Below are 17,405 nucleotides of genomic sequence, written 5' to 3'. Positions count from 1 at the left end.
GTACCCAGATTAGTATACAGTGCCGCTTAAAGTCATGCCTTATCAAATTGCCTCATGTCGTGAATAACAAAGCCAATTTGAAAGGCATGCAGTGTTTACTCTGGAAAAAGGCATCACTATTAGTCTAAGGTAGACAAAAATGCTGGAGAAACTCAGCGGGTGAGGCAGCATCTATGGAGCGAAGGAAATAGGCGATGTTTCGGGTCGAGACCTTTCTTCAGATTGATGTGAGGATGGGGGGGGAGAAGAAAGCACTAGGCAGAGACAGTGGGAGAGCTTGGAAGGGGAGGAGAAAGCAGGGACTACCCAAAATTGGAGAAGTCACTGTTCACACCACTGGGGTGTAAACTGCCTAAGCGAAATATGAGATGCCGCTCAATTATTAGTCTGTCAATGGATAAAACTATAAAATAATCACTAACTAATAAATGTCAATGGATAAAACTATAAAATAATCACTAACTAATAAAATAATCAGGCAGCTTCTGGAGGATATGGACAGGTAATTTTTCAGGTTGGGACCCTTCTGCAGACTGATTGTAGTCTAATCCTGCAATTAGCCTGAAGAAGGATCCTGACCCAAGGCCTACAGTCTGAAAAAGCATCCCAACACAAAATGTAACCTATTCATGTTCTCCAGATATGCCGTCTGAACTGCTGAGCATCTGTAGCTCCTTGTTTCTACATGTTCCTTCAGTTACCAGTGACCTACTCCGCCAGAGTTTGTTTTGAGCTAACTAACATTTGTAGTTCCCCGTGTCTCAATATCATTGTAAACCATATTTTGCATTTGCATTTAACCAAAAGTACAACAAATACAAGAAAATATTAAGATTTCCAAGATTGTTGCCAGGTCTCAAGGGTCTGAACGACAGGGAGAGGATAAGTACACTGGGACTTTATTCTTTGGAGCACAGGAGAGGAGAGATCTTACAGAGGTGTATAAAATCATGAGGAATAGATCGGGTGGATCCACACTTTCTCTTGCTCAGAGTAGGGCAATGAAGGGGACGTAGGTTTAAAGTGAAGGGAAAAAGATTTAATAAAAATCAGTGCAGTAACCTTTTCATACAAAGAGTGGTGGAATGCGTGCCTGTCTTCCTGCACTGCTGCACTTGACTGAGGTCGCGGCCGGCAGGTGTATGGAATGAGCTGCCAGAGAAGATAGTTCAAGCAAGGACTATCGCAACATTTAAGAAAGAATTGAACAGCTACGTGGATAAGGCAGATTTAGAGGGAAATTGGCCAAACGCAGGCAGGTGGAACTAGTGGAGCTAGTACATGTTGGCCAGTATGGGCAAGTTGAGCTGAAGGGCCTGTTTCCACAGTATGAATCCAAGGGGCACTGAAGGGTATTTTTCTCAAATAAATCAAGAACAACTAGCAACAGCGTAATGTTTCTTCTGTATCTGTAAAACTACTCGAAGAAATAAGGGCAATTCATCCTTTGGTTGCCCCCTAGGTGCACATGCAATGAATGGTGTCAGCTGGCGAGAGACTTGTCAAGTCAGAGCCCATGCAACTTGTGTTTATCACAGCGCCGGCACCGCTGGAACTCCGCCCCATGGGCAGCCACCCAATCAGCGGCGGGTAGCCGGCCAGCAATCAGTGATTGACAGGGCGGGCAGCCAATCGGGCGGAGGGAGAGGCGGGACATCGGCCTCCCTCAACCCAAAGCCGTCAAGAACAGCAGCAGATGCAAACTTATAAAAAAATTGTTATTAACCCCTCTGAAAACAAAAAGTTGCCTCCCGCACGAGCAGAACATCTACACCGTCTCAGTCCATTCTCTTCGCCCGTGGAGGGATTTTGTTAGGATGAGGAGAGTTGGGTTAGTTTTCAAATTTCCGCGCCAATTCACTGGGAATGACAACAATGGCGGCCGGCCGGCGGGCGGGCGGGCGGAGGCCGCGGCTTGCGCAGTGAGTGGAGCGCCAGCGGCCGCTCTTCCCTCCCTCCCTCCCTCCCTCCAACCCGCGCTGTCTCACACTCACCGACTCCTCTTCTTTTTCCATCCCGGTGGGCATCTGCGGCACGGCCCTGTTGATGGACACGCAGTCCTGGAGGTCCGGCAGATCCTTCGCCCGGTAAATGGGCAGCGGCTTGGCGGCGTCCAAGGCCCGCGCTCGGAAGGAGAGTTTACTCATTGTTGGTGGTGTTGTTGTTGTTGTGCGAGGGGAGGGGAGGGGGGAAGAGGGAAGGGAGGGTGGGAGGGGGAGGGAGGGGAGGGGGGGGGGGAGGAAAAAAGAAGGCGATATCCCTCCCCGGGTTTATCGCTGCGAGGTTACACACACATACACAAAAAAAAAAGCGGACCTCACTGGCACAAAGATGGCGCTTCAAAAGCAGTCTTAAATCGGCGGCCGGGCGCCCGGAGCCGCTCATGGATGCGAGTTAAGGAGTCCGTCCGCGGGATCGGTCGGTCGCGACACAAAATGCCCCTCATGCCGACCGAGCGGAGCCGGAGAAACCGAAATTTGGCCGTCGGTCCGCGACATGCGCCACGGCAAACATGGCGGACATTAAAGCAGCGATCCCAGGGAGCCGCGCGCGCGCCTCCGGCAACGTGGGGGGAGGGGTGCGCGCGCACCCGCCGGCCGGCCGCGACCCAGTCAAGTGCAGCAAGCAGTGCAGGAAGACAGGCGTACAAATGACGGAGAACATGTGGATGGATGATAAGATGCTGGAGAAACAGAGAGAGTCAGACAACATCTGGATGGATGACAGACGCACGCACAATGCTGGAGTAACTCGGAGGGTAAGAAGGCGGCATCTCCGGAGAAGATCGTGGTTGCATGGATGACAGACACTCAAATGGCCAGGCAGCATCTCTGGAAAAGAACGTGGATGGGCAAATGATCCATGCCTGAGTAACTCAGTCAGAGGGTCAGGCAGCATCTCCGGAGAAGAACGTGGATAGATGATAGACACTCAAATGCTGGAGTAACTCAGAGGGTAAGGCAGCATCTCCGGAGAAGAACGTGGATAGATGATAGACACTCAAGTGCTGGAGTAACTCAGAGGGTAAGGCAGCATCTCTGGAGAAGAACGTGGATGGACGGATGATAGACACAAATGCCTGAGTAACTCAGAGGGTCAGGCAGCAATAAAGATACTAGAGCAGCATCTCTGGAGAAGAACATGGATGGGTTGATGATAAACACACAAATGCTGGAGAAACAGAGAGTCAGGCAGCATCTCTGGAGAACATGGATTGATGATACACACACAGATGCTGGAGTAACTCAGCAGGCCAGGCAGCATCTCTGGAGAGAAGGAGTGAGTGACGTTTTGGGTCAAGACCCTTCAGACTGGTCAGGGGGAGGGGGAGAGGGAGGTACATAGATAGATGTATGTATGGATGATTGACACAAAAATGCTTTAGTAACTCAGCGGATCAGGCAGCATTTCTAAAGAACATGGATAGATGATAGGCACACAAATGGTGGAGTAAATCAGTGGGTTAGGCAGCGTCTCCGGAGAAGAATATAGATGAATGATAGACACAAAAATGCTAGAGTAGCTCAGCGGGTCAGGCAGCATCTCTGGAGAAGAACGTGGATGGATGATGCAACTAAAAGCTGGAGTAACTCAGCGGGTCAGGCAGTATTTCTAGAGAATATGGATACATGATAGGCACACAAATGCTGGAGTTACTCAGCAGGTCACGCAGCATTTCTGGAGAAGAACATGGATGGATGATAGGCACAAAAATGCTGGAGTAATGCAACGGGTCAGGCAGCATCTCTGGAGAATATGGGTAACTCGGACACCTCTATATTCAGGATCATTTTCTTCCCGGCTGTTACCGCAACTAGAGAGCAGTCCTGAACAAACTACCTCATTGGTGACCCTCGGACTATATTTGATCAGACTTTACTGGCTTTATTTTACACTATACGTTATTTCATTTTCATGTAGGCATGATGTCATGTATCGTCTTTCCACTGACTGGTTAGCACACAACAACAGCTTTTCACTGTACCTCGGTACACATGACAATAAAAATAATGTGCGCAAATAAGCAGGTAGACAAAAATGCTGGAGAAACTCAGTGGGTGAGGCAGCATCTATGGACCGAAGGAAATAGGCAATGTTTCGGGTCGAGACCCTTCTTCAGACTAAGCGGGAGGTTTGTCTGGACAAGGAGGTTTACCAAGCAATGAAGATGCACAGCACTCAACTCCTGCTCTGCACTTGTGTAAGGAGGAACTGAAGATGCTGCTTTAAACCGTAGATACACACGAAAAATGAGTTACGGGTCAGGCAGCATCTGTTGAGAACATGGATAGGTGACCTTTCGGGTCGAGACCCTTCTTCATACTGAGAGTCAGGGAAAAGGGAAATGAGAGATAAAGACGGTGATATAAAGAGATATAGAACAAATGAATGAAAGATATGCAAAAAAGTAACAATTATCATAATGGGCCATTTCCTTGATCATCGTTGCTTTTTTGCATATCCAGAGATGCTGCCAGACCCGCTTAATTATTCCAGCTTTTTGTGTCTATCTTCAGTTTAAACTAGCATCTGCAGTTCCTTGATACACATGTGCAGTGCAGGAGACGAGCTCTGTGCACCTTCAAAGCTTGGTAAACCTCCATGTCTGGACATTCTCCTTGCTTATTTTTGTCCACTTTTAGTTTAGTTTATTGTCATGTGTACTGAGGTACAGTGAAAAGTTCTTGTTGCGTGCTAACCAGTCAGCAGAAGGACAATACATGATTACAATCAACCATTCAGTGTACCGATGCATGATAAGGGAATAATGTTCAGTGCAAGATAAAGCCAGTAAAGTGTGATCAAAGACAGTCCGAGGGTCTCCAATGAGATTTTAAGTTATCCCATTGCATGGAAGGTGTATTTGCAAACAGGAAAACAATAGGCACACGGAAATGCAGATGCTGGCATCTCGAGCAAAAAAGTACAAGGTGCTGGAGTGACTCAGCAGGTCAGACAACATCTCTGGAAGACATGGGATAGGCGACATTGTGTCCTTGACAGCGCAAAGTTTTGAATATTCAATAAAATTTCCAATACCTGGTACCTGCCGTTTGTGGTTGAATCTTTTTTTACCTCCTGAAATCAAGGTTTGTATCATAAAGAATATAAGAAATGTTGGATGATGTTAAGTTTAATGATTTTGCCTGTCGTTAATGATGTTAATGATTTCACCTCGAAATGATTTAAAACCAAACAAGGTTCATGTTTTTCCAATGGTTCGGGAATATGCCCTAAAGAAACACCGAATGCTGGAGCAACTCAGCAGCTGAGGTTGCATCTCTGGAGAGCATGGGCAGACGACATTTCAAGTCGGAACCCTTTTGTCAGACTCCATATTCCCTAGGAATATACTGTACTTTAATATTTTTCTTTTGTTATAAATCAACTACTCTGACATTTTCACAGCTGCCCTACACCTTTCCTCTGCAAGTGGTCAAATTAAATCGCTTCCTTACTGACAGTTACTAAAATGATCTTATTTTGAACTAGAAATATAAAATGTAACCTGTTTGGAGCATATAATTGGGCAACAAACCATGCAATTACACCACTACTATGTTGCTTTTATTTGCACACCATTCTATCTTGAATAAGATTAATAAAACTTGTTGACATCAAATGCTTCCAAATTAAGTGTATAACAATCTCCAGTCATTGCATCAATTGGTTTTAATTTGGTTTGGAGATACAGCATGGAAACAGGCCCACCAAGTTCACTCTGACCGATAATCACCTAATCTATGTTATCCCACTTTCGCATCCACTCAGTAAACACAAGAGGCAATTTTACAGAGGCCAATTAACATGCAGACCTGCATGTCTTTGGGGTGTTGAAGGAAACCCATGTAGTCACAGGGCAAACTTGCAAGCCACACGGACAGTACCTGAGGTCTGAATCAAATCCGGATCACTGGCAGCATGAAGCAACAACCCTAAGACTGCATGACTGTCAGATGGTATTTTCATTAATGTTAAAAGAAGAATCGTGCCTTTATATCGTGCTTTTCATGTGCCTAGGGCACGACAAAGCATTTCCCAGTGTTTTAAGTATGCTTACATAACTGACTAAAGGGTCAATTTGTTAATGATCAGACCCGCAATTGCAAGAAACTTAATGCAGATAGTACAATAATACAAATATCCATTTAGTGATTAAAACCTCTGAAGAAATTGATTAACTTAAAGAATGAATTACACACCATTTGAAGACATTCTTATTTTCAACTGCTTCACATTCATGTATGGTGGTGATCAAGTCACTTCAACAACCTTTTGCTCGAATGAGCATGCATGAAATTAGGTACATGGAGATTGATGTTACAAGGGTGTATGAATGATCCTTTTTTGTAGAAGGACATCATGTTACTTCTCGAAGAGAAAATGTTAAAAGGAATAAGCATGAAAATGAGCTGCTGCAGTTCCTCAGAAATGTTAATGAAATTATGATCTGCCTTTGGGTCAGCAACTTTCTGTGTATTGAAATTCCAAAGAACATCTTGAACTTATTTTATGTCCCATCTTCATTCACTGGATTGGCTTGATGGAACATTAGTTACTGACCTTGCATTTTAAATAACCCCCAAAACTGCAATGTTAAATGATTTCCCCTTTAGAGATATTTGATTTGCAAATTTTCTTAGACAGATCTGATCTTCAGACTGATTGTGGTGGTATGGGAGGCTGGAGAAAGCTGGAAGAAAGGAGAACAGGACAAAGCCTGGCGAGTGTCAGGTAGATATTGGTGAGGAGGGAGATGTTTGGCAGATGCAGTATAATGTGGATAAATGTGAGGTTATCCATTTTGGTGGCAAAAACAGGAAAGCAGACTATTATCTAAATGGTGGCCGACTAGGAAAAGGGGAGATGCAGCGAGACATGGGTGTCATGGTACTCCAGTCATTGAAAGTAGGCATGCAGGTGCAGCAGGCAGTGAAGAAAGCGAATGGTATGTTAGCTTTCATAGCAAAAGGATTTGAGTATAGGAGCAGGGAGGTTCTACTGCAGTTGTACAGGGTCTTGGTGAGGCCACACCTGGAGTATTGCGTACAGTTTTGGTCTCCAAATCTGAGGAAGGACATTATTGCCATAGAGGGAGTGCAGAGAAGGTTCACCAGACTGATTCCTGGGATGTCAGGACTGTCTTATGAAGAAAGACTGGATAGACTTGGTTTATACTCTAGAATTTAGGAGATTGAGAGGGGATCTTATAGAAACGTACAAAATTCTTAAGGGTTTGGACAGGCTAGATGCAGGAAGATTGCTCCCGATGTTGGGGAAGTCCAGGACAAGGGGTCACAGCTTAAGGATAAGGGGGAAATCCTTTAAAACCGAGATTAGAAGAACTTTTTTCACACAGAGAGTGGTGAATCTCTGGAACTCTCTGCCGCAGAGGGTAGTCGAGGCCAGTTCATTGGCTATATTTAAGAGGGAGTTAGATGTGGCCCTTGTGGCTAAGGGGATCAGAGGGTATGGAGAGAAGGCGGGTACGGGATACTGAGTTGGATGATCAGCCATGATCATATTGAATGGCGGTGCAGGCTCGAAGGGCCGAATGGCCTAATCCTGCACCTAATTTCTATGTTTCTATGAGAGGGTTGATAGACAGATAGTTGGAATGTTTTTGGTTTTTAGGCTGTGTTTATGTGGGGAGGGGGGTGGGGGGTGAAACGGGGGCTGCTGTCACTCCCTTCGGGGGAATACGACCTTTTTGTCGTATCCCCCTTCTTTGCCTCCGTCTACGCTGAGGCCTAGCGGAGCCGGCGACCTCGGGACTCTGGAGGCAGCTGACAGGACTTGTCCTGGGCTTGCTCCCGGCCCAGCCCGGGATGGAACGGTGCTCCCGTGAGAGCGTCATGGTGAGGGGCTGGAGTGGCCCAGCCCGAGGGAGGAATGGCACTCCCGCTGGAGTGGCCCAGCCCGAGGGAGGAACGGCACTCCCGTCGGAGTGGCCCAGCCCAAGGGAGGAACGGCACTCCCGCTGGAGTGGCCCAGCCCGAGGGAGGAAAGGCACTCTCGCTGGAGTGGCCCAGCCCGAGGGAGGAATGGCACTCCCGTCGGAGTGGCCCAGCCTGAGGGTGGAACAGTACTCACGTGAGGGCGATCTGGTCCGGGGGCTGGGACGGTGCTGGGACGACGTTCTGGCGGCGGTGCCCAGAGTCCTGGGTTCAGCCGCGGGCCGGCGGCTGCGTGTGCTGGACTGGAGGTGCGGCGGCTTCGACCACCCCGGGCCGCAGTGTTTGACCCGGCCCGTTTGCGGGGTTCGGTGAGCTGCGGGACTGTTCATACCATCGCCCGGTGGGGAATTGCCTCAGTGCAGAGGGAGCAGAGGGAGAGACTACAACCCTAAGATTTCTTGCCTCCACCACAGTGAGGAGGTGTTTGGAGGACTCACTGTGGTGGAAGTTAATTTGTGTTTATTGTTGTTATTATTGTATCATTGTATGTATGACTGCAGGCACGAAATTTCGTTCAGACCGTAAGGTCTGAATGACAATAAAGGAAATTCAATTCAATAATGGACACAGGTCAGAGATGAAAAGACAAAAGGTGTGAGATAAGGATAGAAGAAGTGCAAAATGTGAAGCCAAAGCAAGGAATTTAAGGAATATGAAGTTAACAGTATGAACAATTAATTCTCTAATTTTAAATAAGTAACCTACAACCTTCTCCCCTCCCCCTCCCTCTCTTTCCTGTATCCAACCTGGATATATGCACCCATTTTGCCCCACTCCCTCCACCTGTATTCTTTCCTCAGACTTCGTAATTCACACTTCTATTCTCATCTCACATCTTTTGTCTTCCCATCTCTGACCTTTCTCCAACAGTCTGCCTACCAAAGACCTCTCTGGTGTCCACCTATTAGTTACCAGGCTGTGTCCTGCCCCTGGTCTCTTGCAGGTTTCTTCCCCACCCTCCAGTCTCAAAGGTCCTGATCCAAAACATCACCTGTACATGCTCTTCAGAGATGCCCACTGAGTTACTCCACCACTTTATGTCTTTATCTGCAATTCCTTGTTTCTCTACCTAGGTTTAGGTTTATTATTGCCACGTATACTGGGGTACACTTAAAAAGCTTTGTTTTGCATGCGATCCAATGACACAATCAAATCAAGTCAAACTCAATTACAACAGATAGAGCAAAGAGGATGAAAGAACGCAGAATTTAAAATATAGAACATCCAAAACTTTTACATATTTAACAGTAATAATAAATTCTCAGTGGAAACGCACCAGTTGAGTATTTCTGCTGAGGCTCTTGCGTGGCCGCAGCATGGTAGAAAAACAGTGCAAGCAGCATTCAATATCACTCTGCATCGCATCTGCGGCGACACGTTTCCAATAGTGTTTGTGACGATACGACCCCGAAAAGTCAAAACAAGCCTAAGGGGCAAAAGAAGATTACTTGAATTCAGTAAGTTGAGTTATTTTACAAAATTTAGGTGGGATAACTGCCGCAGCCACTGGTCGTTTGTTTGGGATGGGCGGTAAGATTTTAACTGTAAGGATGGGGAAAATCGAATTATCTCCGCTAGTAGCAAACTAACATAAAGTTCATGTGAAATCGTTAATGAAAATAAGAAAGCATTGTAGCTATGGATTGAAGACATGCAAAGAGATGAAATGCTTATCCGGAGAAAAAAATCAAGAGCGTACACAAACTTTTTTACCGAGCAAAGAATCGACTGAGAACTTAAAGAGGTTCTGTCCTCCCAACAGCCGAGAATGTAACTGCGGATCACGAAATAACAAACGTATTAGATGATTCAAATAATCCAGGAATAAAGATATTTACCAAAATAGCTTTCCAGTACCAATGAGATCCCCTTAAGGCGATAAAGATTGACGATACGATAGGAAACAAAGCAATATCAGGGTTTAAGGCCTATTACAGTGGCTAACTACTTCTTTATGGCAATGCAACAGGCTAAATAGTGTATCAAAGAATCCAATGCCTTCACATGACAAACTGATAATCCTCTGCAATTTCTGCCAGCTTCACGATTCCATCAACAGATGCACCTTTCCTTCCTTTTTCAGTCTTTAAAGGGACCATTCTCTTCGCTATTCCCTGGACAGTTCGGTGGTCCCCACAAACCATTCCTCATCCTACAGAACCATCCCATGCAGCTACTAGAGATGCAAAAGCTGGTCTTTCACCTCTTCCCTTGTCACCATCCAGAACCAAATCAATCTTTTTGGGGAAGTAGAGAATCACTTTTACTTATTTTATTCCAGCCTCTGCTTATGACAAATCGAATGCAGATTGGGTGACCCCGTCAGTGGAACAGTTACAGTTGTCATGGAGTCTTACAGCATGGAAACAGGCCTTTCAACCTAACTCAAATATGATGATCCAAAAGCCTATTTCTCACAGTCCCATTTGCTTGCGTTTGACCCTAAACATGTTCTATCCATATACCTGTCCAAATGTTCCTTAAAAACTATAACTGTACCAACTTCAATCCATTCCTCTTGCAGCTCTTCCATATGAACACCACTCTTTGTGTGAAAAAGTAGCCTCTCAGGTTCCTATTAAATCTTATCCCCATCATCTTAAACTTATGCCCGTTAGTCCTTGATTTCCCATCCCTGGGGAAAAGACTGCATTCAGTCTGTGTGCTATGCCACGCACAGTTTCATACACCTCTATAAGATCACCATTCAATCTCTTATGCTCCAAGGAATAAAGTTGTAGCCTAACCAACTTCTCTCTGTTACTCAGTCCCTTGAGTTCTGCCAGCATCCTCATAAATCTTTCATGCACTCTTCACAGCATACTGCATCTTTCGGGCGGCTGGATGACCATAATTAAACACATGACCAAAGTATCCCTGAGCTTCCAGTTGTCTGCCATTTTAGTTCACCATCTTGTTCCCACTGTGACTTTTCTTTCTGAAACCTTTACTGTTGCTTTGACGCCTAACTATCATCTTCTCTCTGGGCACATTACAGTTTTTTGGACTCAATATCAACATTTCCAATTTCAGGTTAAATCACTTTCTTTATATCTGAGAAGTAGTTATTTCTATTGTCAATATATTGTCTCAGTTTTTCTTTTTCTACAAGTAGAGTCTGGTCTGTGGGACTTGTCCCACACCCTCTCAATTTAAGAATAATTTAGTACTTCTCTCTGCTACTCTAACTGGCCACCATTAACCCATTTAATCTCACCCTATCAGTGAAAATCCCTTTGCTCTCCTCATACCCCTTTCATCTAGCTTGCAACATAATAATAAATTGTTTTCTCTTTCCTAGCTGACAAGCTCTTTGACTTGAAATGTTAACTCCAGCTCTCTTTGCATAGATGTTGCCTGACCAGCTGAGTGTTTCCAGCATTTTCTTTTTTTATTTCAGTTCAGCATCTGAAGAGAAACTGAGCTAATATTTCAGGTCAAAGACCTTTTGTCAGAACTCAGCTCTATTTTTCTTCCCACAGATGAAGAAACATTCCAGCCTGTCGTGCTGACCTTCCAGCAATACTTGGTGTTTTACATTCCAGGTATTAGTCTTCTAAACCTTCACAGAGCTGCTTCCAGATATAGGAACATCTTTTCATACATAGACCAATACTGTATAGTATATTCCACATTAATCTCAACAAAGCCATGGAAAACAACCAAAATCACCCTACAATTTCCCCAGCCATAAACAATAACATTTCCATTAGATTTACTAATTGATCGGTTTCTTATTGAATTAACCTTTCATAAGCAAAGGATAAAATAGATGCGCAGCAGGGTGGGGGTGGGGCGTGGCAGGCACTGCGAAGAGAGAGGTGCAAGGAAGTGGGAGGTAGCGGGATGGTGATGTAAAATTGTAAAATTCACTGTGTTTTAAGCTAATATAAGAGGCGCTGTTCCTCCAGTTTGCATGTGGCCTCCCTCTGGCGCAAAGATTTTTCAATTTCTTCCAGTATTCTAAGGAAATGCACACAGCTAATATTTTAACATACAGAATGAAAAGAGAAATTAAAGTGCTGGAAGTCTGCCACACAGATAGGACGTGCTGAAAATATGTAACAAGTCAATCAGTCCCTGTAAAATGAATGGAAGGAGAAGACATATCACTTGAATATGTACCATTCAAAGCTGAAGACTTTGAAATGTTTGTGCTCTTTATAATTTGTATTAATTATTTTGATGACAAGATGGGTGACAAACTTGCTGGTGATACAAGATAGATGAGAAAATAATTCATGATGCAAAGAATCTGCAAAGCGATGTGGATACATTAAGTGAGTGGGTAAATATCAGGGAACTGAGATTATCCACCTTGAAAGCAAGAATAGAGAAGCAGAACATTGTTTAACCTGGAAGACATTCCTGAACAATGGAGTTCAGAGTGATCAGTGTGTGCTTTCACATAAACAAACAACAGTATGCAGCTACCGCAGATCATTAGGAAGACACCTGGAATATTGGTGATTTTGGTGAAATGGATGGAATATAAAAGTGTTGGTGAGACCATACTTTAGCAATGTTACAAAATTTTTAGATTTTAAAAATCAAGTCTGCAATTTATCCCATCAGATAAAGCATAAAAAGAAGTTTAATTTAACACCTAATTCACTTTCATATCTCAAGTATTTAAAAAGTTATGGCCATTTTCATACTCGGAAATTATCATCTTGTTCTTGAAATTGATTTTCTATGGACTTAACACAAAAGCTGTGATCGAGGTCAGTCAAAAGCCCATAACTTTCTTAAAAATTAAGAGAACTGAATGAAATTTTCAGTTATCATAGATTTCAAACTTCAATTACTAGATCTAAACATCTATCCATTTCTTAATAAATGATTAACATTGTTAAATAGCCTAAGTGTCCAAATAATATTCACAAATAATTCACAATAAAACATGATTTTTAAATCTCATTGACTAATTTATAGGCCAAATGGAAGGAATTTAGTGTTCAATTGCTGTAAATTAAAGTAAATTTAAATCAGCTTTCTAGTGGTTTCCTGTGAACGCGCTGGTTTAGAACGTTCACATTGCAGTGGATTTGTGCCCTCAAATGCCCAGAAAAATACTGCGGGATAGAATGGGGCCAAAATGAGCTACACGCAACATTAAACTTTGTATAAAGGGATCTTAAGAAGCCCTTTTTAATGTAAAAATAAACAGCCTACCTTCTGTTGTCCCCTGTATGAGATCCGGCCGGTTGCCGGCGGTCAGGGGTTTAGAGGTTAATTTTTAAACTACTATAACAACTAGATAAAGCCCTTAAAAGTAATAATAGTTAAAGCGATGAAATCTTCCAGCGATTTTTCGTTAATAATTAACTGGGCTGAACATCCTCGATTTGAACAGCCTAAGGGAAATCGCGTTTTAAACCCGCCCCCCTCTAAACGGCGCCAAAATCGCGCACACGGGCTGGGACAGATTTTCAGCGACGCTTCAGGTAGGCTTTGCAACATACCTACATACTTGGAAATCCGTCAACGGCTTTTGTCTCCTCATTTAAAAAGGGGAACACATTCAATAATTCACAGAAAATTTATGAGGTAGATTTTCAGCTAAAGTGCTAATTTACTGTATGAGGAAAGGTTAGTTATGTTCAGTCTATCGGTTTAGAAGAATGAGAGATGAACATGTTGAAATGTATAAGATTCTGAGATGAAGTAATAAAATAGATACTGAGGATATTTCCCTTCATGGGAGAATCTGTTTGGCGGCAGCGATTTAGAAAAAAAAAATCCATTTAAATGGAGGAGAACTTACATTTCTCAAATAACCAAAATCTTTGGAGTTCAAGGATAAAATAGTATTTCCATGGAGTTGAGGATTAAAGGAAAGAAGCAGGAGAGTTGATGCCAAGTAAGTTTAGTTTTAGTTTCGGTGTTACAGCAGGGAAACAGGCTCTTTGGTCCTTTGAGCCCGCGCTGATCAGCAATCACCCCGACACTAGTTCTGTCCTACGCACTATGGACAATTTTCTTTTCACAGAAGACAACTAACCTACAAACCTGCACGTCTATGGAATGTGGGAGGAAACCGAGCACCTGGAGAAAACCCACGCGGCCACAGGGAGAATGTACAAATTCTGTTCAGACCGCACCTGTAGTCAGGATCGAACCGGGGTCTCCAGTGCCATTAGGTAGCAAGTCCACTGCTGTGCCACTGTACCACCAAATGTTAATATTGGATACTGGAGCAGGCAAGCAGAGTCATATGTCTTAGGCCTGCTCCTGGTTCTTTTATAATACAAACAATTTACATTAGCTCATTAGCCACAATTTTTGGGGACTTTAGTAAATAATGGGAACAATTATATAAATTAATATCTGAATCCTGGATTTATAGAGGTGTACAGCACAGAACGTCAGTGCTAACCAAGTTGCCTAACCAAGCTAACCACTTCCCTCAATCTTTTTCTACCCATGTACCTATCTAAGTATCTTTTAAATCATGTAATCGTTCTCATCTTTATCACTTCATCTGGCAGTTAGTTCCATATATGCACCACCTTCTGTGTGAAGAGGTTGCACCTTGGGTCCCTTATGAATCCCTCCAGACAGTAAAACAATGTCTTCTCTTTTAGATTCCCCAGCCCTGATGAAAAGACTGTTTTCATCAATTGTGCTGACAAAGTCTTCATAATCTGAATGCCCTTTTGTTGCTTCATGGTTTCCTTTCATCCCAAGAATTTTTTATATAATTCAAATTCAAGTTCTACAATTCAAAATAAACCTCTCTTGAGTCATAAGAAAATTAGGTTTTATGTGGAATCAGAGCGGCACTAGTTCCCTTATTAAAGGCAACAACATTTTTTATTTATGTCAACGTAATAACTTCCTTCCCAAAACTAGAAACCATCTTTCCTTCAAATACAGTTTCTCTCTTTCTTGCTAACTTCAATTCATAGTCTGCCCATGGAAGTCAATTGCCTGTGATATCCTATTGATCAAAATATTAGGGGAAGATTGCCACAGATGCAACCTTTCTCCATATGAGGAAATCTCTTGTAGCTTTATATATTCGTAATTGCCTTTGGAAAGTTTCAAATAATTAATTTTCTAGCCATCATATTTAAATAAGGATAGATTTTGGGAGGTGAAATATATCAGGATTCCAACAACGAAGAGGATCATTTTATTTGTAAAGAATAATTTCTTAGCCAGTAGCTTTGATGTAGCTGTCCAGGACAAATTGCTAGTGATTGTTATTTCTAAGAATGTGAAGCTTTCAGCTGTCTCTACTTCAGAGCTATCAATGTATACTGGGTGTTTGTACTGCATCACTTCCTGGTCAATCACAATCTTCTTTATCTTGCTGACGTTGAGGGAGAGGTTGTTGTCTTGGCACCAGGTTATGTTCCCAATCTTGCTTCTGTACTCCGACTCATCTTTAGTTGAAATTCAGCCCACTGCTGTGTTGTCATCTGCGAACTTGTAAATTGAAGGTAGACACAAAATGCTGGAGTAACTCAGCGGGACAGGCAGCATCTCTGGAGAGAAGGAATAGGTGACGTTTTGGGTCAAGACACCTCTTCAGTCTTCAGGTTCTCTGGATGCTTTCAAGAGAGAGCTAGTTAGGGCTCTTAAAAATAGCGGAGTCAGGGGATATGGGGAGAAGGCAGGAACGGGGTACTGATTGGGGATGATCAGCCATGATCACATTGAATGGTGGTGCTGGCTCGAAGGGCCAAATGGCCTACTCCTGCACCTATTGTCTATTGTCTATTGTCAGTCTCGACCCGAAACATCACCCATTCCTTCTCTCCAGAGATGCTGCCTGTCCCGCTGAGTTATTCCAGCATTTTGTGTCTACCTTTGATTTAAACCAGCATCTGCAGTTCTTTTCTGTGCAACTTGTAAATTAGGATTATGGTAAGGGGCTGAGAATGTATCCTTGTGGCGCACTAGTGTTGGAAGATTACCGTAGTGGATGATTTATCACCTATCACAACTGATTGTGGTCTGTTGGTCAGGAAGTCAAGTATCCAGTTGTAGAGGGGAGTTTGGAGATGAACTTGTTTGGCATAATGGTATTGAAAGCCAAGTTGTAGTCCAAGAAGTGTAGTCTATAATTGGAGACCACATCTTTTACATAATGAGGCAACCAGAATTGCACGCAATACTCCACCTGAGGTCTAACCAAAGTCCGACAGAGCTGATTCCTGACATAAAGGAACAGTGGCCGCTCTTCAGTCCTCCATGTCTTCGCCTGTAGCTAGAGCAGAAACAAAGATTCTCGTCAAGGCCCTCAAAGATTCTCGTCTTGCCTCCCCCAATAACCTGGGATAGATCCCATCAGGCCCTAGAGCCATCCACCTTCATGCTCTCAGCATCACCTCCTTCCCAATCTCAAACTGCCCTAACATATTTGTATTCACCGTGCTGATCTTGCTGACCATGTCCTTCTCCTTGGTGAAGACAGATGCAAAGTATTAATTTAGTACCTCACCTACATCCTCTGACTCCAGGCATAGATTCCCTCCTTTATCCTTGAGTGGTCCTACCATCTCCATGGTAACCCTCTTGTTTTTAATATAATCAAAAACAACCATGGGGTTTTTCCTTAATCTGACTCGCTAAAGACATATCCTGGCCCATTTAGGCTCTTCTAATCACCCGCTTGAATTCTTTCCTGTTTGTTTAGCCTGACGGCTATTAGAGAGCGGCAGTGAGGGAGCGGCCTTGTGAGGGAAGTGCCCTGTGAGAAAAGTGTGAGTCTTTGGCTCGAGAGTCTTCGGCGAGGCTACGCAAAACACTGAAGAGGGAGAGACGATAGAGGGAGATGTCAGGCAAGCTGATTCAGTGCGATGCTTGCAGTATGTGGGAGGTCAAGGACACTGCTGGTGCCTCTGGCTGCTACAAATGCGAGAAGTGCATCCAGGTAGAGCTCCTGAAGGACCGTGTTGGGGAACTGGAGAAGCAAGTGGATGACCTCAGGTTCGTCCGGGAAACTGAGTCGTTCCTCGACAAGTCCTACAGCAAGATTGTTACACCTAAGTTACTGGAAGAGAGAAGGTGGGAGACGGTGAGAATGGGAGGGAAGCATGGAATGCAAACATCCCCGGGTGTTGTACCTCTTGTGAACAGGTTCACCCACTTAGAAGCTGTTGGGACAGAAGACATTGTTACACTGAGCGGCAGACTGGCTTGCGATGTAAATAGGGCTGTTGAGCCAAAACCAAATAGGCCAAAGTCAGGCAACACCATTGTAGTGGGAGACTCCATTGTGAGAGGTACGGACAGGGGTTTCTGTGGCAACAGACGGGATTCGAGGATGGTGTGCTGCCTTCCTGGTGCCAGGATCCAGGATGTCACGGACAGGTGAACAGCCGGAAGTCGTAGTGCATGTCGGCACAAATGATATCGGAAAGAAGGGGATGAATATTCTGCAGCGTGACTTTAGAGAGCTCGCAAAAAATGCTGAAAAGCAGGACCTTCAGGGTT

General features: G+C 44.0%; 1 protein-coding gene across 3 annotated transcripts in view; it reads right to left on the bottom strand.

Moving 5' to 3' along the window:
* Positions 1–2,231, bottom strand: part of epc2 (enhancer of polycomb homolog 2 (Drosophila)) — a 64,311-nt gene extending 62,080 nt beyond the window's left edge. For all 3 annotated transcript variants that reach the window (XM_055638690.1, XM_055638691.1, XM_055638692.1), the window contains exon 1: positions 1,995–2,231. In XM_055638690.1, the coding sequence (XP_055494665.1) occupies positions 1,995–2,147 (153 nt within the window). In that variant the 5' untranslated portion in view covers positions 2,148–2,231. The remainder of the gene's footprint in view (positions 1–1,994) is intronic.
* Between the last annotated feature and the right edge of the window lie 15,174 nt (positions 2,232–17,405).

The sequence above is a fragment of the Leucoraja erinacea genome, chromosome 7, assembly GCF_028641065.1.
Source record: "Leucoraja erinacea ecotype New England chromosome 7, Leri_hhj_1, whole genome shotgun sequence".
Taxonomy (NCBI): Eukaryota; Metazoa; Chordata; class Chondrichthyes; order Rajiformes; family Rajidae; genus Leucoraja; species Leucoraja erinaceus.
Note: the sequence above shows the minus strand (reverse complement) of the source record. Positions and strands in the feature narration are given on the sequence as shown.